The sequence below is a fragment of the Salmo trutta genome, chromosome 31, assembly GCF_901001165.1.
Source record: "Salmo trutta chromosome 31, fSalTru1.1, whole genome shotgun sequence".
NCBI lineage: Eukaryota > Metazoa > Chordata > Actinopteri > Salmoniformes > Salmonidae > Salmo > Salmo trutta.
Window position 1 is genome coordinate 32,487,073 of NC_042987.1, and position 25,059 is coordinate 32,512,131.

Below are 25,059 nucleotides of genomic sequence, written 5' to 3' on the forward strand. Positions count from 1 at the left end.
TGAATACAGACAGTTGATGTCAACAACCCTCATAGAATATTTTAAAAAGAACAACAGTAATGACATGTATCCACCAATAAGGCGGCGAGACAGCCAGCAATGCCGCTTTGTGGACAACGCCTCCCACTGTAAAGGCGGAGAGACATGTATCTTGGCATTATATCAATCATCTTTGACCCACTAGATACATTTGAAAATGAAGGCAGGACACTTTTCCACCCACGACCCACTTAAAAATATATGTTTTACTGTCAGGAACAGTCCAATTATTATTATCTACACTTATTGTTTAGTCCCACATAGACTGCATATCCAGCTTGTGAGCCCACAACTAAATTATAGTGTGCATAGTGGACATGGCAATCTACTATTCTGGGATACTTTTGAAGTTTTGGAAAATGTATAGTTGTAGTAGACTAGCCTATAGTTATTAATATATCATTTACATTTTAGTCATTTAACATATGCTCTTATCCAGAGCGACTTACAGTAGTGAATGCATACATTTCATTTCATTTTTTTTTCTTCTCCGTACTGGTCCCCCGTGGGAATCGAACCCACAACCCTGGCGTTGCAAACACCATGCTCTACCAACTGAGCCACCAATATTCATATTTGTAATATTATTTTAGTTCCAATCAAATATATGAATTAATCAACCGTCCACTTGTCGGCGCTAGAGAACCATACACCATCTTCACATCTGTTACTATAAGTAGTCCTGTAATATTGTGTATTGTTACATTGTGTAACATTTACATATGTGTTACAATGAATGGCTGAAACCTTGTTGCTTTTTATGACTGCGAGCTGCTGTAACAGTTACATTTTATGGCAAATCCAAGCATTCATGAAATTCAGAATTAGTGAGAGAGAAGTGTTATAATTTATAAATGTATAATGATTTCATAGAAATTCTAATTATTTCATAGGGAAAATTTCATAGGAAATGTGATGGTTATGCATTGGTTGCACAAAGGAGATCAAAGCTTTTGCGTCGCCAAACAATCGTCCCAGCGCCTTTATTTTCTGTGGGCTTTCTTGGTGATCAGCAGCTGCACGGCCAAGACAGCAGCGCTGTTCAGAGACAGGCTACCGCTGTAACTACACGAAAGGGTAACTAAGAATAACTCTGCAACGGATATATTCAGTGTTAATATAATCTGCTTCGTTCGCATAGGAATGCACTGAAATGCATTCTCCATTTATTTGGATTCTCTTTCGCAGCTCCGCGTATGGAGATGATCTATTTTTGTGATGGCGAGGCGTCTGTTTCCACGTGCCTGGATAAATAAATCGTTCTATTTCCAGGTAACAGTTCTAAACCGTTTTACAATTTATATTGACTGAGCTCAGTCTACAATCAACCGCGCCACAAGAAAATTGACGTCGTGTGGCCACTGTCATCGACAGCTGTAGTGTGCTTTTTGTCGAGCAAATTTACGCACGCGGGACACAGTGCACCCTCTTAAAATTCTGAAGGGACTCAAATGTTGGTTTTATAGTAGCCTATACAGTAAGGCCATGTATGCGAGGACAGCCACGAGCTAGACATTTAGAGATTGAAGAGACTGTCTTGCTGCAATGCATATTCTTGCATGCTGAAATTGTTGATGCTGCCATGAAGTGCGTCAATTTGGTTTGGAAAAATAGGCTACCCCAAAGAACTGGCAGAAATAAATTATGCCTGACTCTTTAATAGGATGTTTTAGACTATGGCTATAGGCTACACTTTATTGCATATATCTTAATACACTCTTATTGAATGTATGCTAATTCATTGGCTCAATGTAGTCCTGCGATCCTATTTATATAATATTGTTTTATATTTCATTACAAATTGGTGATGGCGTAATAACAGGTCACGTCCAACAGTAAGGGGTGGATGTGGGTCACCTTTGTCCCTGCCTGAGGCCACCAGCGGCATATTTGATTTACGTGTATCCAGTGCGACAGCAGGAATAATCCGCTGTTCTGGATAATAAGGCTGAACTGGGTTTTGGGCACTCGGGGCCTGCAATTCCGCTATACCATAAAACGCTTAGTGGGAAGAGGGAGAGAGGGGCCACACAGTGTGTGTATGTGTGTTTCTGTTAGTTTGTTTTGGGTTGGATAGTATAAAAGTTTATCTCACTTGGATGTGATAGAGTTGCTTGTGTACTCAGGCATTGCATTACTGCCCTATCACGATGGTTCCCAATCCATCACTATGGTAATGTTGACATTGCTCTCAATGTCTGACAGGCTTGCTTTGCTTTTGTTAAATATGTCATGGAGACTTAGCTAATATGTAACTTATTCAAGCTCCTGAGTACATTTCTGACTACTGGCTGTAGGGGTGTGTTGTTGCATTCAATAGCACATGATAATATAATATTTCCATGTTTAGCTGTATGTAACAGTTGTTCCACCATCTGTTGAAACACAGCATGTGGTGTATTCAGTGAGGGGAAATGTTCTGAACATTGCAGATATAATCAGAACGAATAGAGCACACACGATTCCCTGTTCGATCTGACAGACAATTCTATCTGTTCTACAATACACATTTCTATCTGAACGTTCTGTAACACTACATCCTCCTGAACAGACCCCTGTTAGAACATGATTACTACTGTCTGTAGAATGTGGCCTCTTGACAGGACAGTCAACAGAATACGCCTGCTACAGTGATTAATGAGGCGACCATAAATCCAAACAGCCTTGACCGGACCAGACACCGGAAATGTAAACGTGGCTCAGCATTTATTTATATATATTTCTTCCCATAGAGGCACTTTAGTTGAGCAGTTACATTGTTTCAGCCTTTTGTCTGTACTTTCATAGGATTGCAGACACTTTAAATGTAGCATAGCCAGAGAGAATGGAGTATAGCTGTTGTTTTTGCTAGTTTAGATATAAAAGGATCCTTGACTACTTATTAATACAAGTGGGTTGAAAGGTTAACAGAGTACTCAGTCCACCACCTATCTGGCACCAAACCCCTTTCTGTGATGCCAGACTGTCATAGCAACAACGCTATCTGTTGGCAGGCCATGTAAGTTCTTCACAATGCAAAAGGTTTGGCTGCCATAGGCACAGTACTATTTGATTGCGAAGTGAAATACTGTCTGGCATAGGGTCTTTATGACATCTAACAACCTATGAGTTCTCAGCGACATCAAATGATGTTTCACCCTGTGTGAATTCCTGAGCCCCCCATGTTTTCCTGAGGTTAACACCTCTTGCCAGCGTATGGCTAGTTATTTTGAGCAACGCAAGGTTATAAAAAAGTTTATTGACAACCCACTAACACAGCAAGGAAATACTGTGTTTACTCAGTAGATAAGAGTTGCCCCTGAGAAGCAGTTATGAGAGAGCAAAGAGAAATAGATAGCAAGGAGCAGTGTGGGAGTGACCAAGGCCAATAGCAAGTGCTATTATTTTCTTCAGTGTAAAGACAGTCTGTGCTATGTGCAAGCTGCACAGATTAACCCTCGGCAAAGGAGGTGTTTGAAACAGTAAAAGGTGATATTACTATTTTTACTGTTACTGTATTATTAAACATGTGTTAGTGGATGTGACCTGTGGTGACTGGCTTATGCAGTGATGCTTTAACTGTAGAGCTGGCCATGGCCTGGAGTAGGGGGATGCAGGATATCATGACAGCCTTTATTGCATAATAGTGTCAGGGAATGTGAAAATGACATACTGTAGACCCTTAGAAGCAAAGACAAATGGGCTGTAGGATAAATGTTACTCACACATGACAGAGCCGCTGACTGTCTACGAGTCAAAGTGCAACCCAACGGCGTGACGTGTTATTATTATTATTATGATATGCATTATTGTTCCATAACACAAACACAATTAGCATTTTGGCACCTCATTGACTGCAACCGTTTTACTTATCAGACGGAAGCTAGTAGATGTGCAATTTTGATCTTAGCTGTTTCAACTTGTGAGACTGGAGTATTATTACTGCATGCAAACTAAACATCCATCAACACACACCCCCACACACAGCTCCTCATACAAACACAGGTAGAGGTAGCTACTCTGAAACTCACACAATGACTTTTCAGACATCCTCTGTCTGCCTACAGGCCATTATAAAACCCTCTTTGCCTCACTCACCCCTATCTGAGATATCTACTGCAGCCCTCATCCTCCACATACAACACCCGTTCTGCCAGTCACATTCTGTTAAAGGTCCCCAAAGCGCACACATCCCTGGGTCGCTCGTCTTTTCAGGTCGCTGCAGCTAGCGACTGGAACGAGCTGCAACAAACACTCAAACTGAACAGTTTTATATCAATCTCTTAATTCAAAGACTCAATTATGGACACTCTTACTGACAGTTGTGGCTGCTTTGCGTGATGTATTGTTGTCTCTACCTTCTTGCCCTTTGCGCTGTTGTCTGTGCCCAATAATGTGTGTACCCTGTTTTGTGCTGCTACCATGTTGTGTTGCTGCCATGCTGTGTTGTCATGTGTTGCTGCCATGCTATGTTGTTGGAGCTGAGTACCGGCACCTCAAATGTTCTTCTGCTTGAGTTCCTGCACCTGCTATAGAATATCAGCTCAAATGTATTGAGGAGTTCCTGCACATGAATATAAACAGTACCGGCACCTATTTCAGTCCAAGTCAAGCACTGCTTTAGCCTATTGGTTGTAACTCAATTGCTTTTACAACTAGGCCGATGTCTCGAGTCTTCAAACACAGACTCATCATGGAGCCTCATACCTAAGTGACTGCCAGAGCCCTGTATCTTAAAGTGTGTGTTAGCCCACACACACACACACACACACACACACACACACACACACACACACACACACACTACAGGGGTCAGATCAGATAGTGTAGCAGCGTGTGCTCCCCTGATGCCTTCAGCTAGCGAGGCTTTTGGGAGGGGAATATCTGATCCCTATCTGTTACCGCCTTTCTGTGAGGACAACACTAAAAGATGTGGGTCGGGTTCATTGGGGCATACAGTGGCAAAACAAAATGGAAACGAGCGTTTCTCATACAAGTTCCATTTCACACCGTTTCAGAGGTCAGACAGCTTTCTTCCATTTCGTGTCTGGTGAACACAACTCAGGACTCTCTCACTCACCCACTCTCTCACACCCATTTAAGCCATAACTCTGTCACTGTTCAAGCTTATTCTTCTCATCCTAAAACAACACCTCTTTAAGCTCCAGCCCTGGTCCTAGTCCTGATTTAGAAATACCAAGTCAGAGAAAGTCGAATGCGATTGGTCCCTGTCGCCTCATAAGGATCTTATTGGTCGCAGTTGCCTTTCAGACATGCTCTGATTCCAAAATCCACACACTAGCATACCACTTCGTGTGAAGCAATGTATTGTCATGGCAATGGGGCAGCCCTTAACGTCAATCCCTGATTGGGTATGCAACATTAGTATGCTAGTATGGACATTGGAACGTAGCCTATGTCTGCATACAGCCTGTTAACCTGTCATGTGATAAATGCCACAGCTGAAGTCATAGCTCAATTGGTTTACAACTATGTCTCGAGTCTTCTATTATATTAGGACCAATCCAACACTTAACCCCCGAACTCTGTTGTTTATTCTCAAAGGGACATTGTTGGGCCACTGTGGTTATGAGATCAATAGCTTGAATATGTGTGACCCCACCATCACTGTGGAAACTACAATACGGCAGGTAGCCTAGTGGTTAGAGCGTTGGACCAATAACCGAAAGGTTTCTAGATCAAATCCCCGAGCTGACAAGGTAAAAATCTGTCTTTCTGCCCCTGAACAAGGCAGTTAACCCACTGTTCCTAGGTTGTCATTGTAAATAAGAATTTGTTCTTAACTGACTTGCCGAGTTAAATAAAATGTAAAAAATACTGCTGGGCTGTCAGTTGTTGGTCACATGTCGATTAGGAAGTGCTATGTAGTATACTGCCATTGACCAGGCTGGTTTCATGGCTAAATGGGGCATGTTCTTTATGTTCTCGCTCCATTTCTTTGTACTGTAGGTCGTGTGTGTCATATTTAAAGTCAGTGGTTCCCAACCGTTTCTGCCCGGAGTACCCTGGAAGTACCCCCTTGTGTATTTTTCCCATTAGGTCTCATGAGTCTTCTCAACTACCCCCTGTGGATAGGCCAGGTACCCCTGTGGATAGGCCAGGTACCCCTGTGGATAGGCCAGGTACCCCTGTGGATAGGCCAAGTACCCCTGTGGATAGGCCAAGTACCCCTGTGGATAGGCCAAGTACCCCTGTGGATAAACCAAGTACCCCTGTGGATAAGCCAAGTACCCCTGTGGAGTCCTAGTACCCCTGTGGATAGGCCAAGTACCCCTGTGGATAGGCCAAGTACCCCTGTGGATAGGCCAAGTACCCCTGTGGATAGGCCAAGTACCCCTGTGGATAGGCCAAGTACCCCTGTGGATAGGCCAAGTACCCCTGTGGAGTCCTAGTACCCCTGTGGATAGGCCAAGTGCCCCTGTGGAGTCCTAGTACCCCTGTGGATAGGCCAAGTACCCCTGTGGAGTCCTAGTACCCCTGGTTGGGAATCACTGTTATAAATCATAACAGAATAGCTCACCTTAACCAGTTCATGAAATTAGTGAAAAATCCATTGTTTCTGATGCATTGACAATCAAATAACGTCTACCAACTGAACTTAAGATATAATTAGTTATATGGTGTGATGTTTACTATGTAGGGTAGGTGCTCGGCACACTGTATAATTTCACATGACATGGTAGAACTCATTGATGCATGCTCATGCATTTTAAAGGAAATGTGAAGACATGTTTAATGAAGCAACCAACCAACCGTCTTGCTCTGTTTGACCCCTACAGGCTCGTATCTCCTTTGTGCGGGTCAAATACCTGTTCCTCACCTGGCTGACAGTGTTTGTGGGAGGTTGGGTGGTCTACGTCCAGTATTCCAACTACACCGAGCTCTGCCGAGGACATGAGTGCAAGAACGCCATAGTGAGTACAGACACATCTGACATCATATTCATGACCAACTCTCATATTGTTATGCTTTTACTGATAGACTGTCATTAGGGGGAGCAGGAATGACAGGAGGAGTGTGTCAAACAGGCTATGGGACAGATTGGAATGACTACATAATATGGGGGTGGCCGATCAGCGGTGCTAACTGCTGGACCAGTCAGGTCACGACCCAGTTCTACTGTGATACTGGAACATGTGGCGGTTTCTTAATTCCAGTCTTTTACTTTTAGATTTGTGTGTATTGTTGTGAATTGTTAGATACTACTGCACTGTTGGAGCTAGGAACACAAGCATTTCACTACACACGCAATAACATCTGCTAAATATGTGTATGTGACTAATAAAATTTGATTTTTAGTAGTTGTAAAAGCACTGCTGTAGTGTAGAGCATGAATCATTAACTAGATTCAGTGGTGGGACGATTATGTTTTCTTGAGCGGATGGTCAGGGGGCCAGAGCAAATTGACCTCAAGAAACCCATAATGTTGAACTAAAACAGCATTTCAAACCTTGCTTACATTTGTATACGATCACGTTTCTCTTTTATGGGAATATTTTGGAACAGATTTCCTAAATGTAAATAACTTGCAGCTGATTTACTGGTGTTTTTATGGTCTTTTATGTCCAACAATGAAACAAACAAAAAAATCATCATACGCGGGCCAAATTCAGATCGCAGGTCACCGGTTGGGGAACCCTTGTAAAGAGCATCACCCATTTTTATACTCCACCGTTTTGACATCATCCGTCTCATTCAACCGTTGAGGCTTATGAAGCTTACAGACACAAAGGCTCAAGGACAAGCTATTTGGCATTCGGACCCTTGCTGTTACCAGAACTGCTACCACGAGACTGGTTTCATTCGTACTTGGCTAAACACTGCCACCCAATGTTCATGTAACATGCAACCGTCAAACAGAGAAAGAAGTTAGTGAAAGGTCTTTGGGCAGTCTGTAGCAGTTAACTTTCATCTTGAGTGAAGTGTTGTTGGTTCTGACCATAGAAATAAAACAATAGCGAGGTCACTAAGATTAAAATCAGTGTCACAAGTGGTTTAAGCGCTATGGTTCTTTGTAATACCTAGCGTATTGTTGTATTGAGTAAATTAATGGAGAGGAAGAGACTAACACCCTCCACTTGTCAGTGTGATAAATACAGGAGGGGCATCATTGACGGCTCGGCCTGCAGCAGTCTGTGTGACAAAGACACCCTCTACCTGGGAAGATGTCTCTCTACCAGCCCCAACCACCAGGTGAGGTAACAGACCATGCCCCTACCTTTGAGCTGCAGGGATTACTGTAAATCAAATCAAACTTTATTTGCCACATGCGCCGAATACAACAAGTATAGACTTTACCGTGAAATGCTTACTTACAATCCCTTAACCAACAGTGCAGTTCAAGAAGAAGAAAGTTAGACTAAAAGTAGACTAAAATACCGGAGGTCCTAGACAGTACCGGAGGTCCTAGACAGTACCGGAGGTCCTAGACTTGGCCCTCCGGTACTGCTTGCCTTGCGGTAGCAGAGAGAACAGTCTATAACTTGGATGACTGGAGTCTTTGAAAATTTGATGTGCTTTTCTCCGACACCGCCTATTATATAGGTCCTGGAGGCAGGAAGCTTGGCCCCAGTGATGTACTGGGCCGTTCGCACTTCCCTCTGTAGCGCCTTATGGTCAGATGCCGAGCAGTTGCCATACCAGGCAGTGATGCAACCGGTCAGGATGCTCTCGATGGTGTAGCTGTAGAACCTTTTTAGGATCTGAGGGCCCATGCCAAATCTTTTCAGTCTCCTGAGGGGGAAAAGGTTTTGTCGTGCCCTCTTCACAACTGTCTTGGTATGTTTGGACCATGATAGTTCGTTGGTGATGTGGACACCAAGGAACTTAAGTCTCAACCCACTCCACTACAGCCCCGTCGATGTTAATGGGGGCCTGTTCGGCCTTCCTTTTCCTGTAGTCCACGATCAGCTCCTTAGTCTTGCTCACGTAAAGGGAGAAGTTGTTGTCCTGGCACCACACTGCCAGTTCTCTGACCTCCTCCCTATAGGCCGTCTGTTGTGTCGTCAGCAAACGTAATGATGGTGTTGGAGTCGTGTTTGGCCATGCAGTCGTGGGTGAAAAGGGAACACAGGATAGGACTAAGTACACACCGCTGAGGGGCCCCAGTGTTAAGGATCAGCGTGGCAGACGTGTTGTTGCCTACCCTTACCACCTGGGGCAGCCCGTCAGGAAGTCCAGGATCCAGTTGCAGAGGGAGGTGTTTAGTCCCAGAGTCCTTAGCTAAGTGATGAGCTTCGTGGGCACTATGGTGTTGAACGCTGAGCTGTAGTCGATGAACAGCATTCTCACATAGGTGTTCCTTTTGTCCAGGTGAGAAAGGGCGGTGTGGAGTAAGATTGAGATTGCGTCATCTGTACTGCAGGGCTCTACGCTGACCAGGTTGTTGAAAAATGTAGGCGCACACAAAGAAATGTGAGTGTAACCGATGTGAAATGGCTAGCTAACTAGCGGGGTGCGCGCTAATAGCGTTTCAATCGGTGACGTCACTCACTCTGAGACCTTGAAGTAGTTGTTCCCCTTGCTCTGCAAGGGCCGCGGCTTTTGTGGAGTGATGGGTAACGATGCTTCTAGGGTGGCTGTTGTCGATGTGTGCAGAGGGTCCCTGGTTCGAGCCCAGGTAGGGGCGAGGAGAGGGATGGAAGCTATACTGTTACATGAGCACCATGAAACATATCGGAAATGATAAAAACTAGAATCCTACATTTTTCTAGGCGCACTGGTGATCCTAAATTAAAATTCTATGTCAAAAAACGAATTATTTAGGCGGATATGCACTTTAGAGGCGGCAGGAAGCCTAGTGGTTAGAGCACTGGGGCAGTTGGATCAAATCCCCGAACTGACAAGGTAAAAATCAGTCATTCTGCCCCTGAACAAGGCAATTAACCCAATGTTCCTAGGCCGTCATTATTAATAAGAATTTGTTCTTAACTGACTTGCCTAGTTAAATAAAAGTGTTTTTTTTAAATGTAGCCCTGTACAAGCTGTTGGTAGCACTGTAGAGCCCTGTACTGTACAAGTAGTGTTGGTTTGTTCAGATCCAGATCCAGGTTTTGTAAAACCAACCGTAGATCAGTGCATCTTGGGACAACCTACTACAACCAGGACCTACAGCCCTAATGTCGACTCAGAAGGCCCTTCGGCAAGTTCCAGTATGTAGCCAATGGTTTTATTGAAGGGTGTGGTGTCTTCAGTAGAAGTTCACAATAGTATTTTCCACACAGTCAGTCCAGAAGAATAAGTCAAAACCATTGGTTCTTCTTGTCGACTGTAGGTGTATAATAATGTAATTCCACTAACTTGGGTCTGGTTGTCCTTCTTGTTCACCTTGCCTGGGCCCTCAGGTTTACACAGGTGGTTGGGGTGACGTGGACGGGGTGATCCGCTGCCGGGTGGGGGAGGTGCTGCACTATGAGCTGGGAGAAGAGCCAGAGCCCCGGAGGGAGGCTGCAGTCTTCGACAAACCCACCCGCGGCACGTCTGTGAAGAAGTTCAGAGAGATGGTCTTCAATCACTTCAAGGTTCTGGAACTCCTGCTGCTTTGACTTTAGCATATGCTGTGTCACTATGGCAACATCAGCATAGCATTACAACTATCATTTGTCTTTTGTTGAAAGTAATTTTGTTATTTCACCAGCAGTTTTACCAAAATCTCCAGATTGAGCATGAGAACATCACCTTAACTTCTTTCTCTTTTCTTCCTACCTCCCCTAACTCCTTCCGTCTCCAGTCAAAGCTGGGCGAGCAGGCCAACCTGGCCAGCCTGGTGACCAAGATCCTCACTGTCGCCGACGGAAACAAGGACGGGCACGTCTCCCTCCCTGAGGCCCGTTCAGCCTGGGCTCTTCTCCAGTTGGATGAGGTGCTGCTGGGCCTGCTCCTCCAGGACCGGGGCCATACCCCTCGGTTGCTGGGCTTCTGTGGGGACCTGTACGTGACCGAGAGGGTCCCCTACGGCCCCCTGTACGGTCTCAGCCTCCCCTGGCCCCTTGAGGCCTGGGTCCCCAGTCAGGCACGACGCAGCATGGACCAGTGGTTCACGCCCTCTTGGCCCCGCAAAGCCAAGATCTCCATGGGTCTCCTGGAGCTGGTGGAGGACATCTTCCACGGCAACTACGGCAGCTTCCTCATGTGCGACCTGAGCGCCGACCATTTCGGCTACACGGACCGCCACGACCTCCGCCTCACCGACCCCAGGGCCATCGTCTCTGAGGACGCGTTCCGGCGAACCATGCGCGCGCTGCACTGCGAGAAGGATGACGACTGTGTGCTGGGGCCGGACTGCCGGACATCGTGCAACATGGCTCAGAGACGATGCAGGGAGGAGGTGACCCAGCCCAACTTGGCCAAGGCATGCGGGGCACTGAGGGACTACCTTCTGAGAGGGGCGCCGTCAGAGCTGAGGGAGGAGTTAGAGAGGCAGCTGTACGCCTGCATGGCCCTCAGAGGCTCGGCGGGACAGATGGACATGGAGCACTCCCTGATTCTGAACAACCTCAAGGCCCTGCTGTGGAGACAGATATCCCATACTAAAGACTCGTGATGAGGGGACAACACAACCGAGTCCTCAAATACTTAAAAGGAATGATTCACCCATTTTGAATGTTTGTGGCATTTGAGTGATGTTCTATCGATTCCAGGGGTCATTTCATGTGGTCATGTGTCTGAGCTATTGCTGTTCAAGCAGGCAGAAATACAATATAACGTTCAAAATGGGTGAATCACAAAAACAACCACTTTGGGTGGATCGTTCATTCAAGACGTACTACATCGTTTTATTTATGTTTTGCTGACTCATTGGAAGAATGATAATTATAATTCCTTTTCAGGATGCTGGAAAATAACTGTAGATCTGCTGTTTATGACGGGGCTCATGGAGTCTTGTTTTCCCCTCTTGGGAAAAAACAGATGGAACATTTGTGGTAATAGTTATGAACTACACATTGGAAGTACACTTGCACATTTCAGTTTCTTCAATGTGACCAAGGAATCTATCCGAAGAAACGGTTTTATAGAGGTCTGTGGTATTGTTCCAATTCTCTCATTCTTTCCAGTGTGCACTTGTTCCCTTCTGATTTGAAAGGAAATGACTGGTATAACAAATATGGTGGAAAGTCCCTGTAGTCCATACCTCGACCAATCCAATGCGTTTAGATTTATGGGTAATAGTGGATAGAGTGTACACTTCAGGAGACATTGGAACGTACCCATGTGTCGTCCACGTCGCTGGACATTTCCACCCACACTTGTTTAATGGCATTGCTGAATCGGCCTATGACGAGCCATTATTCTTGGTTTGTGTACCATGTACATTTTCACTTGTAGTTTTCCACTAACCGTGTAGCGTATCATGAATAAATACAAGAGATCATGCTGAAAACTATAAAACTTGGAAGTAGACTACCACTTGTGAAGGAGGTACTGTACATGAACTGCTCGCTTTATTCAACTACCTGTTTCTACATTCTTTCAATCGCAACTTTTAAACGAGTAGGTCACTATCTTTTAAACAGGAAACCCTGTCTGGTTTCTGAAGGAGCTGAAGCACACAGCTGCCTTTGAGGGATCAATGTTTGTTTTCCTTGAAGTTTGAACAAGCATGATTTTGCACAATAAAACCACATACCACTCACTGTGGTCTCATTTTCATTTCTTTGTCAGCTAAGTTGTGGATTATCCTGACTGTAGTATGCAGTGACTGAGTCTGAGGAAATGTAATACCCAATACGTTTCGTCATACTCAATTACTAGTAAAAAAAAAAAAAGTTACTAGTATGTTAAATGTTTTACATCAGGTCTATCATTCAATCACACCAGAATTTCCCCAAAATGTCAAACACACGCCACACTGGCAGTATTTCCATAGAGAGCAAAGTGATGAAGTCTTTTGCAATAAATTTATTAAGCCAATATGCAGTGGTGTCTTTGGAACGGGCAGTGGTGCCCGTCCCTCTAACCGTCCGCCGCCTCGGCTTCCTGTGCTCGTAGAAAGCTGGCTTTTTTCTGAGCGACGCGGTCCTTTCTCTGTGCCAGCGAAAGTTTGGCGCGGTTCCACCTGCGACAGAAAACATTACCCATCAGCACAGTAAACATTAAATGGCAGACCGCTCAATGTTTTTAATACTACAAGTGAGTATACAGGTCGCTTCTCTCAGCCCCGTCTTGAAAGGACAATGGACATCAGCCGTTGCAAATGAAGGACCAACTACATTTTGCTCAGCGTACTTTGTATCATCATAAAGAAGCACTACTCCAAAGTGCTCCCAAGCGGAAATCCAGCAACGGTGACAAACCCACCTCTTCTTTTTGACGTCTTTTTGGGGTTTCTTTTCGTGGACTGGGTTCTCTCTGATGGCGGTGTGTGCTTTCTTGTACATCTCCTCTACCTGAAAGAACGACATTGTTTAGACAGAGGTAGGGTAGCGGAGTCACAGAACACCAACAAATAGCCTTTCAGCACTGGTAATTCATCTCCCTTCTCTCAGCCCCGTCTTGAAAGAACAAAAACATCAGCCGTCGAAATTGAAGGACCAACTACATATTGCTCAGAGATCTTGGAATCATCATCAAGAAGCAGCAAATGTAACAACTGTGTGAGAAAGGAGTTGCCAAACCAACTGATACCGTCACAAACACCAGGAGTGACTACCATCAGTCTGGCAGGCATTACATGTCTAATATCTAATTCAGTGGGATGTGCACACAGACTTACTGTGTCTGGCGTGACTCCGTTCTTTATGAAGCGGGAGAACTGTTTCTTGTAGGCGTCTTCATCCTCCTCCATCAGGTAGCTCATGTAGTCTGACACGTTCATGCCCATGATGTGTTTGCGATGCATCTCTGCGTTGAACTCTTTGCTCTCCATGTCGTAGCCAGGGAATCGTTTTGTGCTGAGGAGAAGAGGATGGTGATGTGGTACAAAACTGGATTACTTGGGTTGATTTAGTGACTTTAAATAGAAAAATAAAACAAGTTTTTCCAGAATCACATTGTATAATGACAAAGGCCATGTCTTATTACAGGGCCGATGGTCTTGGCCGTTCATTATAGAAACAAATCCACGGCGAAGAGACATGGACACATTGTATCTCCCGACAGGATCCGCAGTGAGGTGTCCAGCCTTCACCACAGGTTTATGAGAGAACTATCATCCTCTACCCCTCTGTGTTGATCATATAGGACACTTCAAGTCCGAGATGGGCAAAAAAGGGGATACATATTCCGCTTTAAGCTGTACTTAAAGGGATAGTTAGTGATTTTGGTCATGAAGTCATTAATCTACTTCCCCCAGAGTCCAATGAACTCATGGACACCATTTTGATGTCTCTGCATCCAGTATGAAGGAAGTTAGTTAGTTTTGCAGAGTAATGCTAACCAGTGTTAGCGCAATGACTGGTGGTCTCAGAACAGCTGTTCCCATAGACTTCCTCATTGCGCTGACGCTAGTTAAAAACTTCCTTCATACTGGACGAAGAGACAAAAATGATATCCACGAGTTCATCTGACTCTGGTGGGGTAGATAAAGAACTTAATTGGCAAAATCTCAAACTAACCTGTGAGGAATTGAGAGGCCACCGTCGACGGCGCCCTTTAGTGCTCCGAACACCTTGTTTCCTGTGGACGTCCTGGCGAGCCCGGCGTCTAGGAAACATGTGAAGGCCCCCGGCTGGCCGTCTATACTCTCCACGTTGAACTCATCTCCCGTCACCTCCACCTGGCCCTCGTACACCTGGTCCAGGCCGAACTTGTTCAGCAGCTGAGGAGAAAAAGATGTTTCATTAGAGAAATGCCGTCTAAGATTTAGCAGCAACCCCTGTTGACAATATCGTCTAATGAATAGAATCTTGCTAAACAGAAAATTAATTGCATTAACTGTGCTGCTGGATATCAGACTCAGTTAAGGAATATCCCCCCCCCCCCAAAAAAAACCTAAGAGTTCAGTGTATTAGACAACAAAATTATAAGCATTTGCTAGCATCAAATCTATACACAAAGGGAAGTCCACAAAGGCCCGGTCTGTCTTGCTTTGTCAGCACAATGATACTGGTTCTGGATATGGAAGGTTTTAGTCAAAAGCCCTCAAACCCAACATCAGCAACAATTCCTCTCCCCTAATTTTAAAAAAAGTATCCTTTGCCAGTGCAGAAGTGCAGATGAATGGCTACACAGGTGCCATCAACACCCTGACATACAACTTCACTCAGGGGAAGTCATGCCTGTTGAATCACAGTGACGTCAACTCATGAACCTCATGAAAACAGAAAAATTAACTATGAGAACAAGCAGGAAATCGTAGCATGGTTGCACATATGTGGCCATCTCTATGGGATTGCACAATGACATGTAGCTATGTATTCTTCTGTTTGAGACTTCAGTATGTGTGTAAGCATGGCATACAGTATGTGTGTAAGCATGGCATATAGTATGTGTGTACGCATGGCATACAGTATGTGTGTAAACATGGCATACAGTATGTGTGTTAGCATGGCATACAGTATGTGTGTACGCATGGCATACAGTATGGGTGTAAGCATGGCATACAGTATGTGTGTAAGCATGGCATACAGTATGTGTGTAAGCATGGCATACAGTATGTGTGTTAGCATGGCATACAGTATGTGTGCACGCATGGCATACAGTATGTGTGTACGCATGGCATACAGTATGTGTGCACGCATGGCATACAGTATGTGTGTACGCATGGCATACAGTATGTGTGTACGCATGGCATACAGTATGTGTGTACGCATGGCATACAGTATGTGTGTAAGCATGGCAGTATGTGTGTAAGCATGGGTGTGTGTGCGACCCTTACCCTGCGGGCCAGCAGAAGGCCCGTGCAGTAGGCTGCAGCATAATTTGTCAGTCCCACGGTGATGCCATACTTGGGCAGCTCATGGGAGTAGGCAGCAGCAACAATCTGGTCTCCCTCGATCTTGGCGTAGGCAATCTGAAGCAATTGGTAAAAGTGGTGAGGGCCAGAATGTGTTTTTTTAAATCTAAATAGTTGTTGAAATCACACCAAGGCTGCACACAGCAGCACTCCAGCAGTCACCTGGCAACAGATATCTCTGTTGGAGAACCTCACGATCATCCTGTATTTGGGTGTGTTGTATTTGTTCTTGTCTTGGATGACCAGGCGCTTACGGGCAAAGTAGTCAGTCTTCCCCTCTGACAAAAACAAATCACACCAAACTGGTTAGCATGCCAGCATTAGCCAATAGGAAATACACAATTACAAGACTTTCTTGCTTCTCTCAGCCCCGTCTTGAAAGAACAAAAAAAACATCAGCCGTCGCAAATGAAGGACCAACTACATATTGCTCAGAGATCTTGGAATCATCATTAAGAAGCAGCGAATTAAACGCACAAGGTGACAACTCGTTAGTAATAACCATTAAAATAAATAAGCCTATTAAAACACTGTTCTATAATCTATTGAGTCAGTGGTTCGTAAATAAACAAAAATGTATGATTAGTCACCTCGCCTTCTCCTGAATTTCACCTGGTATCTCTTGAAGTACGCCTTACTTTTCACTACTTTCACGAAGCCCTGTGGAGAGGAGAGGAGAGACAGCTGCCATTGCATATTTCTGGTGACATGGGTGTCACTCACCTAACGTGCGATACATATTACTGCAGGTTAAGTTCTCCATAGACTAGCTTGGCCTGTTGAAACCCTTTTCACACCGGTGGCCAATCTAACTTCACTTGCTAGGTTAGGACTGACTTCTTCACACAATGACCAGTTTCATTCGCATGGAAGAGAAGCAGGCCGATATATTAACAACAAACACGTTATGCAATTGGCATGACATTATTTATGAATAGGAATAACTAGGAAATGTCAAAGTAAGGCCTTTGAGCGCCACATCACCACGCTGGGACATAGCATGCATTCAGCTGACCGGTGAAAGTTTATCACAAATCCAACATCATCCATTTAAAAAGAAACGAACATCAGACATAGAAATGCACAAGACAAGTAATAGCATAAAATGTTTAATGTTGACAGTATATGACGACAATATATTTACCATTTTTGCAGTTTTTCCAACTTCTCAGTTGGCAGCCTTTACCAGAGGGCTGGTAAAATGTGCTGGTGTTGCAGACAGGATATGTGTTTCTGTGAATAGAAACGGTAATTCACACCACCTAGTGGATTGGAGGAGAAATTGTATGAATATTAACAAAAATGATCAAATAAAATGTATCTCATATCGCTAGCCTCGGCTTTAGGTGAATGCCTGGGCAGAGGCTACAATATTAGTCTCTGATGTGTCTCCTGTCTGTGCAAGGATGCAAGCAGAGTTGCAAAAATATTTACGCTTTTACAAGAATAATCTATTCTGGCCTCTCAATTATGAATATCACCATAATGAAGGCAAAGCCACAATACACATACAACAAGGAACTAACACCCATGAAACTACATTCAAAATAAATGTTGACTAAGTAAAGAATCCCTGTATACTTCTCCATGACATTGTGTGGTAAAACTATCTCTGTGTGTGTTTCCCCTCCAGCGCCACTGGATGTTCTTACCATGGGTGATGATAATAAACCATCACAGAGTTTCACGTTTTAATGTCAAATGTAACCTTTATTTAGCTAGGCAAGTCAGTTAAGAACATATTCTTATTTACAATGACGGCCTACACCGGCCAAAACAAGTGCACAGGTACAATGAAATGCTTTTCTTGCGAGCTCCAAACCCAACAATGCAGTAATCAATATCAATGTAGCACTAAAAATAAACAGGTAGAATAACAGGTAGTATATAAACACACCAGAAATAGAAATAAGAAACAAAGGGTCATTGTCCTGGCTGACATTTACCAAGACACCAGCAGAGGGCAGCAGCAACCCATTCCGGTGGACAGTAGCCCAGCCATGCAGTATGTGATCTCGGAATAAGGCATTTGAGCCACTCGCTACCGCATGGGGTTTAGTGGCGCGTTAATTGGGGAGGACAGGCTATTGGTAACGGCTGGAGCAGAATGGGTGGAATGGTATCAAATACATCAAACACATGGGTTTCCAGCCATTATTATGAGCCGTCCTCCCATCAGCAGCCTCCACTGCTCACTGCTTATGCTAGGCATGGCATTCCTGAAAGTCCAATAACGGTGTTTGAAAAGGATGTAGCTGTGCATCAGAGGAGGCTGTTGAGAGGAGCAATAGGAGGATGGGCTCATTGTAATGGCTGCAATGGAATCCATAAAACGGTATCAAACACATTGAACATATGGAAACGTTTGACTCCGTTCCATTTATTCCATTCCAGCCATTACAACGAGCCCATCCTCCTATAGCTCCTCCCACCAGCCTCCTCTACTGTGCAGTGGTATTCAACTCTTACCCTACGAGGTCCGAAGCCTGCTGGTTTTCTAATGTACCTGACAAGTAATTGCACCCACTGGTGTACCAGGTTCCCCCCTTATTAGAGGGGAACAATGAAAAAAAGCAGTAGAAGTGCTTCAAGGTCATGAGTTGAATTTGAGAGGCCAGTAGCCTATATACTTTGTACTGTTTCAAAGGAGAGTATTTCTTCCTTTTTGGATAGGTATAGATCAGAACAAGATGTGGAGACAGAGTTGCTGGTCATAGAGCAGGTTTTGAACCCATGCCCAAAGGGGCTATGTGTAGACCCAACTTGGCAGCACTACCACCAGACCAGACTGCCACTGCTTTACTTCAATTGTTTTTATGCTGCCTTCTGAAATGAATGAATTCATATTTTGAAAAAAAAAGTAATCTGTTGTTAATGGAATTGTTAAATAGACTGAGTATAAGCCATCTGAATTGAATAGGATGTTGTGATATTAATCACAACCTCATGCTCCTTTGTAAACTGCATTGTGAAACGTCATGACTCATGAAAAGTGGGTTGAACATCAGAACGCTCAATGTTGAAATAACAAGTCAGTTTATCATTGGTAGATGGATGCACTCTTAGAAAAAAGGATTCTTTGGCTGTCCCCATAGCAGAACCCTTTTTGGTTCCAGGTCGAACCTTTTAGGTTTCCAGGAAGAACCCTTTTGGGTTTCATGTAGAAAACTCTGTGGAAAGGGTTCTACATGGAATCCAAAAGGGTTCTTCAAAGTGTTCTCCAATGGGGACAGCTGAAGAACCCTTTTAGGTTCTAGATAGCACCTTTTTTTCTACAAGTGTGGAGACAGAATAGGGACAAATCTGTGAACTCTGTTTGACTTTTGAACCCCACACCCTGGCTACTGAACCAAAGATTTTTAGAACTAACCCAAGATAGACTCCAACCTGTAGTTTCCAATGGGAGCAAATTAATCCGAGTGGGCAGAACAAGCAAGGAGGTGGGCAGAGCCAAGCATGAGCTAGCGAGAGCCTATTGGCGCGTTCTAGCGTCTACAGTATTTACATGTTTCCATATTTGCATATTGGTCACAAGCATTTCGCTACACTCGCAATAACATCTGCTAACCATGTGTATGTGACCAATAACATTTGATTTAATTGCATTTCATTACGGAACGCCAACTCTGTGAAGTGTGAGTGTGCAATAACTCAATTCACCCTTGCACGCCCTCTAAAAAACACAATTTTTAGAAACTTTGGCAAAGGGTAAAGTCTACAGACTTAGTCCACTCTGTTTGCAACATATTCTAACAAACAAACTGTACTGATATCAAATGTTTCATCGATGAGAAAATTAGCAGAATGTCGTACAAAATCCATCTCGCCCCATTTTCTCCCACTGCCAGCCACTGGGCTTCCTCTCATCGCCATATTTGGTGGTGAGTGGAAACTCCAACTGGATGCTTCACATTTATACATTCGGTGAAAAATCTGCTTCATTGTTCTATCTGTGACTGAACTAGCTGGCTAGCTGAATTATGCTAGATTTCATCCTCATAGAGCCCGCCGGTTTGTAGTCTGGCTACTGAACGCTAGCTACTGAACCACTGCTCCATTTGGTTGCCCATCAGTATCTGCTCTGCTGTCCTGGAGAGTGATGGCAGGGACAGCCACGGTATCTGCTCTGCTGTCCTGTAGAGCGATGGCAGGGACAGCCACGGTATCTGCTCTGCTGTCCTGGAGCGCGATGGCAGGGACAGCCACAGTATCTGCTCTGCTGTCCTGTAGAGCGATGGCAGGGACAGCCACGGTATCTGCTCTGCTGTCCTGGAGAGCGATGGCAGGGACAGCCACGGTATCTGCTCTGCTGTCCTGTAGAGCGATGGCAGGGACAGCCACGGTATCTGCTCTGCTGTCCTGTAGAGCGATGGCAGGGACAGCCACGGTATCTGCTCTGCTGTCCTGTAGAGCGATGGCAGGGACAGCCACGCTATCTGCTCTGCTGTCCTGGAGAGCGATGGCAGGGACAGCCACGGTATCTGCTCTGCTGTCCTGTAGAGCGATGGCAGGGACAGCCACGGTATCTGCTCTGCTGTCCTGTAGAGCGATGGCAGGGACAGCCACGGTATCTGCTCTGTTGTCCTGGAGAGCGATGCCAGGGACAGCCACGGTATCTGCTCTGCTGTCCTGGAGAGCGATGGCAGGGACAGCCACGGTATCTGCTCTGCTGTCCTGTAGAGCGATGGCAGGGACAGCCACGGTATCTGCTCTGCTGTCCTTTAGAGCGATGGCAGGGACAGCCACGGTATCTGCTCTGCTGTCCTGTAGAGCGATGGCAGGGACAGCCACGGTATCTGCTCTGCTGTCCTGTAGAGCGATGGCAGGGACAGCCACGGTATCTGCTCTGCTGTCCTGGAGAGCGATGGCAGGGACAGCCACAGTATCTGCTCTGCTGTCCTGGAGTGCGATGGCAGGGACAGCCAAAGTATCTGCTCTGCTGTCCTGGAAAGCGATGGCAGGGACAGCCACAGTATCTGCTCTGCTGTCCTGGAGTGCGATGGCAGGGACAGCCACAGTATCTGCTCTGCTATCCTGGAGTGCGATGGCAGGGACAGCCACAGTATCTGCTCTGCTGTCCTGTAGAGCGATGGCAGGGACAGCCACGGTATCTGCTCTGCTGTCCTGGAGAGCGATGCCAGGGACAGCCACACCCAGTTAAGTTAGCAAGGGTAAATTCTAACTCTATAAGAAATTAGTTAAGGTTTGCCAAAATTGGTTACCTATCGGAATGCAGTTAGAAAATGGCCATATTGCAATACCCATACTATGTATACCACTTAGAATGCATGTTCAATACATTGCTTCAAACTAAATGGTATGCTAGTGTGAATATATTGGGACAGAGTCTCCCTTGACATTGAAGCAGCCACGCCCAGTCTGCTGATCCAGCTCTTCCCTGGTAGGACCGGTGGTGATGAGTAGAGACCATTGACCTATATGTGGTAACCTCACCCAATGAGCACTCTGCTTTGATTAATCAGCCTAGTATCATGCAGCCTTGGGAAGGTCCTCACTCACAGGGGTCAAGTATAGGACAGGGTGCTTGAAATGTTTATGTTAAAAATCACTATTGTGTGTGTGTACCTCCCTCACAAGGTAAAATTTTGATGACTCTTTGATAATTCAAAACAAATGTTATTACCATACATATTGAAGTTGTCATTCATTCATTGTTTATTCAATTATGTTAAAATCACATTACCCGTCCGGCTAAAAATGAAACTTTTTCCACCTCCTTGTCATGTTTGTGAAACGGTCTTTGAGATAAGATCCAAAAGGTCTACAGTTCATTTGAAGAACATTCAAAACGGTTTAGAATGTTACGGCATTCTGATTAGCCAAATGATGTTCTCTTAGCACAATTTTGCAAACTTTACAGTGTTTCTCATTTGTAATTATATATATAGAGAGAGAGATAACAGTACAGTAGCACATCAATAAACTATTAAATAACGTTTCCCAGAGTTTGATATGTCCGTTCAAGTACATAACAAACAACTGCCTAGCCGGTCGACTCAAACCCCGGTCTCACGATAGAAAGATAAAACATTTAGATTTCTTCATCGTACTATGAGTTTGTTAGAATTTTGCCCTATCTGTAGATCACCCAACCCCTAAAAAGGAACCAATGTCTTCTCCTTTTCTGGATAAAATGACCGATAAGATCTTTCTCTCTCACTCTCAGTGAGAACATCACTGTTGTCATTCAGTCACATTGGGTCCTAGTGAACAGGTCACTGTCATTCCCAAGCTCTGTTCTGCAGAACTGGTTTCGCAAGAGAGAGCAACTGTAAAAGGAGAGCCGGACTACCCCACTTGGGGCCCCAGGGGACCAACCTTTTCTGGGGGGTGAAAACAGATAACTTCATGCATTTCAAAAAACTGGGTAGAAAAAATGTTTTAGAATGCTATTCTATACATTTTGTCATGAGGCTATAAGAAAATGTACAGTTTTAAAGCTAATTTCCTGCAATTCTATACTTTTTGCAATGGGTCAAAGAGAAAAAAAATGCTGTTTTATAGCTTATCTCATGATATTGTTCACATTTCCTGCTATTCTACACATTTTTCCATGAGGCTGAGAGATAATTTAGTAGTTTTAAAGCTAATTGTCTTGCGATTCTAAAGATTTTGCTATCCTATGGTATCTGGGGGTCCCCAACCTCAAACATATTTTGGTTGGTAGCCCCCTTGAAGGTCGGGGGCCCTGGGGCACGTGCCCTGAGTGCCCATCCAGTACAGTCCAGTCATCTTGTAGTACCTGTAATAGGCCTAGGTGGTTGAGTGAGAAGCCGCCCATGGTTGACTGGTGCTGCAGCAGAACAGACAAATCTTGCATAGGATGACTGTGGGTGCAGAGCGTCAATTCAGGGGAGTCCTAGTTTTTTCCATTCAACACAAAAGTGGTTTTAAGCCCTAATTACAATAAAGGTCAGTACCTACTATGGGCTGTCTGGCTTGGAAAAGGCAAATTTGTCCAAAGCTTACTCATTACGATAGATTAAATTGCATGCCAAATATATAGCGGAGATGGCGCTGAGATCTAGCAACTCCTGTATGAAAAAGTGTTTTGTGCTCAGTCAGCTATCTGACACTTTGACCAGACTTCTCACACCTTATTCAGAGAAGCGGACGGAGTTTATTTTCAGAAGAAAATCTGTCTGTCAAAACTAGGTCTGCAAAGCTACTGGTAATTTACCAAAGATACCTGAATCTTCTGTCATTTTGGTAATTAGCAGGTAATCTATGGCAATCTATGTTAACTTTGGTCATTTATACTTGAATAACCTTTAAATATATTCATGTTGAGTATAATTTTATTTTAAATATCTGTGTCTACTTTCTAGTGGATAGGGAAAGGGGGATACCAAGTCAGTTGTACAACTGAATGCATTCAACTGAAATGTGTCTTCCGCATTTAACCCAACCCCCCTGAATCAGAGAGGTGCGGGGGGCTGCCTTAAACAACATCCACGTCTTTGGCGCCTGGGGAACAGTCTAACAGGTTAGACTATATGGTTCAGCAGAAAATAGCATAATTAATGGAAAAAAAATCTAATCAACAATGCCATTATTCTCAATTAACTCTGAAACTCTTCCAACTATTAACTTTTTTCATAGCTGCCATCAGTTTGGCACCAAAACATTTACATCAAAGACATATTGACAAAGTAAAATAAATACAAGTGTGTAAAACATTTTTGAAGGATATTTCATGCTGAAATGCTTATATTAAACATGAGTGGTATTCACTAAGTTGATGGTTTATGCAGTGCCTTAATAAAGTATTCACACCCCTTGACTTTTTCCACATTTTGTTGTGTTACAGCCTGAATTTAAATTGAGATTTTGTGTCACTGGCCTACACACAATACCCCATAATGTCAAAGTGGAATTATGTTAGTAGAAATTTTTACAAATGAATTAAAAATGAAAAGCTGAAGTCAATAAGTATTCATCCCTTTTGTTATGGCAAGACTAAATAAGTCATTGTAAATAAGATTTTGGTCTTAACTGACTTACCTAGATTAAATAAAGGTTACATTTAAAAAATGTCAAAGTTCAGGAGTAAATATTTGCTTAACAAGTCACATAATAAGTTGCATGGACTCACTGTGTGCAATTTTAGTGTTTAACATAATTTTTCAATGACTACCTCATCTCTATACCCCACACATAAGGTTCCTCAGTCGAGCAGTGAATTTCAAACACAGATTCAACCACAAAGACCAGGGCGGTTTTCCAATGCCTGACAAAGAAGGGCACCTATTGGTAGATGGGTAAAAAAAAACAGACATTGAATAACCGTTTGAGCATGGTGAAGTTATTAATTACACTTTGGATGGTGTATCAATACACCCAGTCACTACAAAGACACAGGCGTCCTTCCTAACTCAGTTGCCGGAAGGAAGGAAACCGCTCAGGGGTTTCACAATGAGGCCAATGGTGACTAAAACAGATAAAGACCTTAATGGCTGTTAGGATGCATCAACATTGGAGTTACTCCACAATACTAACTTAAATGACAGTGAAAAAGGTGAAAAGAAGGAAGCCTGTATCATGGGTATGCTTTTCATCGGCAAGAACTATGGAGTTTTTTAGGATAAAATAAACGGAATAGAGCTAAGCACTGGCAAAATCCAAGAGGAAAACCTGGTTCAGTCTGCTTTCCAACAGACACTGGGAAACAAATTCACCTTTCAGAAGGACAATAAGCTAAAACACAAGGCCAAATATATACTAGAGTTACTAACCAAGACTACATTGAATGTTCCTTAGTGGCCTAGTTACGGTTTTGTCTTAAATCGGCTTGAAAATCTATGGAAAGACTTGAAGATCGCTGTCTAGCAATTATCAACAACCAACTTGACAGATCTTGAAGAATTTTAAAAAGAATAATGTACAAATATTGTACAATTCAGGTGTGCAAAGCTCTTAGAGACTTACCCAGAAAGACTCACAGCTGTAATCGCTGCTAAAGGTGATTCTACAAAGTATTGACTCAGGGGTGTGAATACTTACGTAAATGAGATATTTCTGTATTTTATTTTCAATAAATTTGCAAACATTTCTAAAAACTTTGTCATTATGGGGTCTGTGTGTATTAAATACAATCCATTTTTAAT

At 43.9% G+C, this 25,059-nt stretch overlaps 2 protein-coding genes and 1 non-coding gene across 5 annotated transcripts; 1 reads left to right on the forward strand and 2 right to left on the reverse strand.

Moving 5' to 3' along the window:
* The first annotated feature begins 929 nt into the window (after positions 1-929).
* Positions 930-12,670, forward strand: LOC115169994 (divergent protein kinase domain 1A-like). Of its 2 annotated transcripts, XM_029726178.1 has the most exons (6): positions 930-1,116; positions 1,228-1,311; positions 6,819-6,953; positions 8,125-8,232; positions 10,383-10,559; positions 10,769-12,670. In XM_029726178.1, exons 2-6 carry the CDS (start codon positions 1,258-1,260, stop codon positions 11,579-11,581), a joined length of 1,287 nt encoding a protein of 428 aa, XP_029582038.1. In that variant the 5' UTR covers positions 930-1,116; positions 1,228-1,257; the 3' UTR covers positions 11,582-12,670. The 2 variants fall into 2 exon arrangements, with proteins under 2 accessions (XP_029582038.1, XP_029582037.1); XM_029726177.1 differs by lacking the exon at positions 930-1,116 and having other exon boundaries at positions 1,125-1,311.
* A 246-nt stretch (positions 12,671-12,916) lies between these two features.
* Positions 12,917-17,183, reverse strand: LOC115169995 (60S ribosomal protein L5). 2 transcript variants are annotated; one of them, XM_029726181.1, is made up of 8 exons: positions 17,076-17,183; positions 16,522-16,591; positions 16,094-16,209; positions 15,854-15,988; positions 14,592-14,794; positions 13,751-13,928; positions 13,336-13,424; positions 12,917-13,093 (listed from the first exon to the last, which is right to left on the reverse strand). In XM_029726181.1, the coding sequence occupies exons 1-8, from the start codon at positions 17,076-17,078 to the stop codon at positions 12,991-12,993; spliced, it is 897 nt and encodes a 298-aa protein (XP_029582041.1). In that variant the 5' UTR covers positions 17,079-17,183; the 3' UTR covers positions 12,917-12,990. The 2 variants fall into 2 exon arrangements, with proteins under 2 accessions (XP_029582041.1, XP_029582040.1); XM_029726180.1 differs by having other exon boundaries at positions 16,522-16,615; positions 17,076-17,160.
* On the reverse strand, positions 14,119-14,242 carry LOC115170299 (small nucleolar RNA SNORA26). The gene has a single exon (XR_003871042.1). It is a non-coding gene; the product is annotated as a small nucleolar RNA SNORA26 (small nucleolar RNA).
* Positions 17,184-25,059: the final 7,876 nt, after the last annotated feature.

What these genes read in the sequence shown, in the direction of transcription:
- LOC115169995 (XM_029726180.1), bottom strand. An exon ending in GCCTTCTGCTGGCCCGCAGG is followed by an intron (nt 14,795 to 15,853) that starts GTAAGGGTCGCA and finishes TTTTCTCCTCAG; the next exon opens with CTGCTGAACAAGTTCGGCCT. An exon ending in ACGGAGTCACGCCAGACACA is followed by an intron (nt 13,425 to 13,750) that starts GTAAGTCTGTGT and finishes TCGTTCTTTCAG; the next exon opens with GTAGAGGAGATGTACAAGAA.
- LOC115169994 (XM_029726178.1), top strand. Translation starts at nt 1,258, where the DNA reads ATGGCGAGGCGTCTGTTTCCACGTGCCTGGATAAATAAATCGTTCTAT. An exon ending in ATAAATCGTTCTATTTCCAG is followed by an intron (nt 1,312 to 6,818) that starts GTAACAGTTCTA and finishes TGACCCCTACAG; the next exon opens with GCTCGTATCTCCTTTGTGCG. An exon ending in CTACCAGCCCCAACCACCAG is followed by an intron (nt 8,233 to 10,382) that starts GTGAGGTAACAG and finishes CTGGGCCCTCAG; the next exon opens with GTTTACACAGGTGGTTGGGG.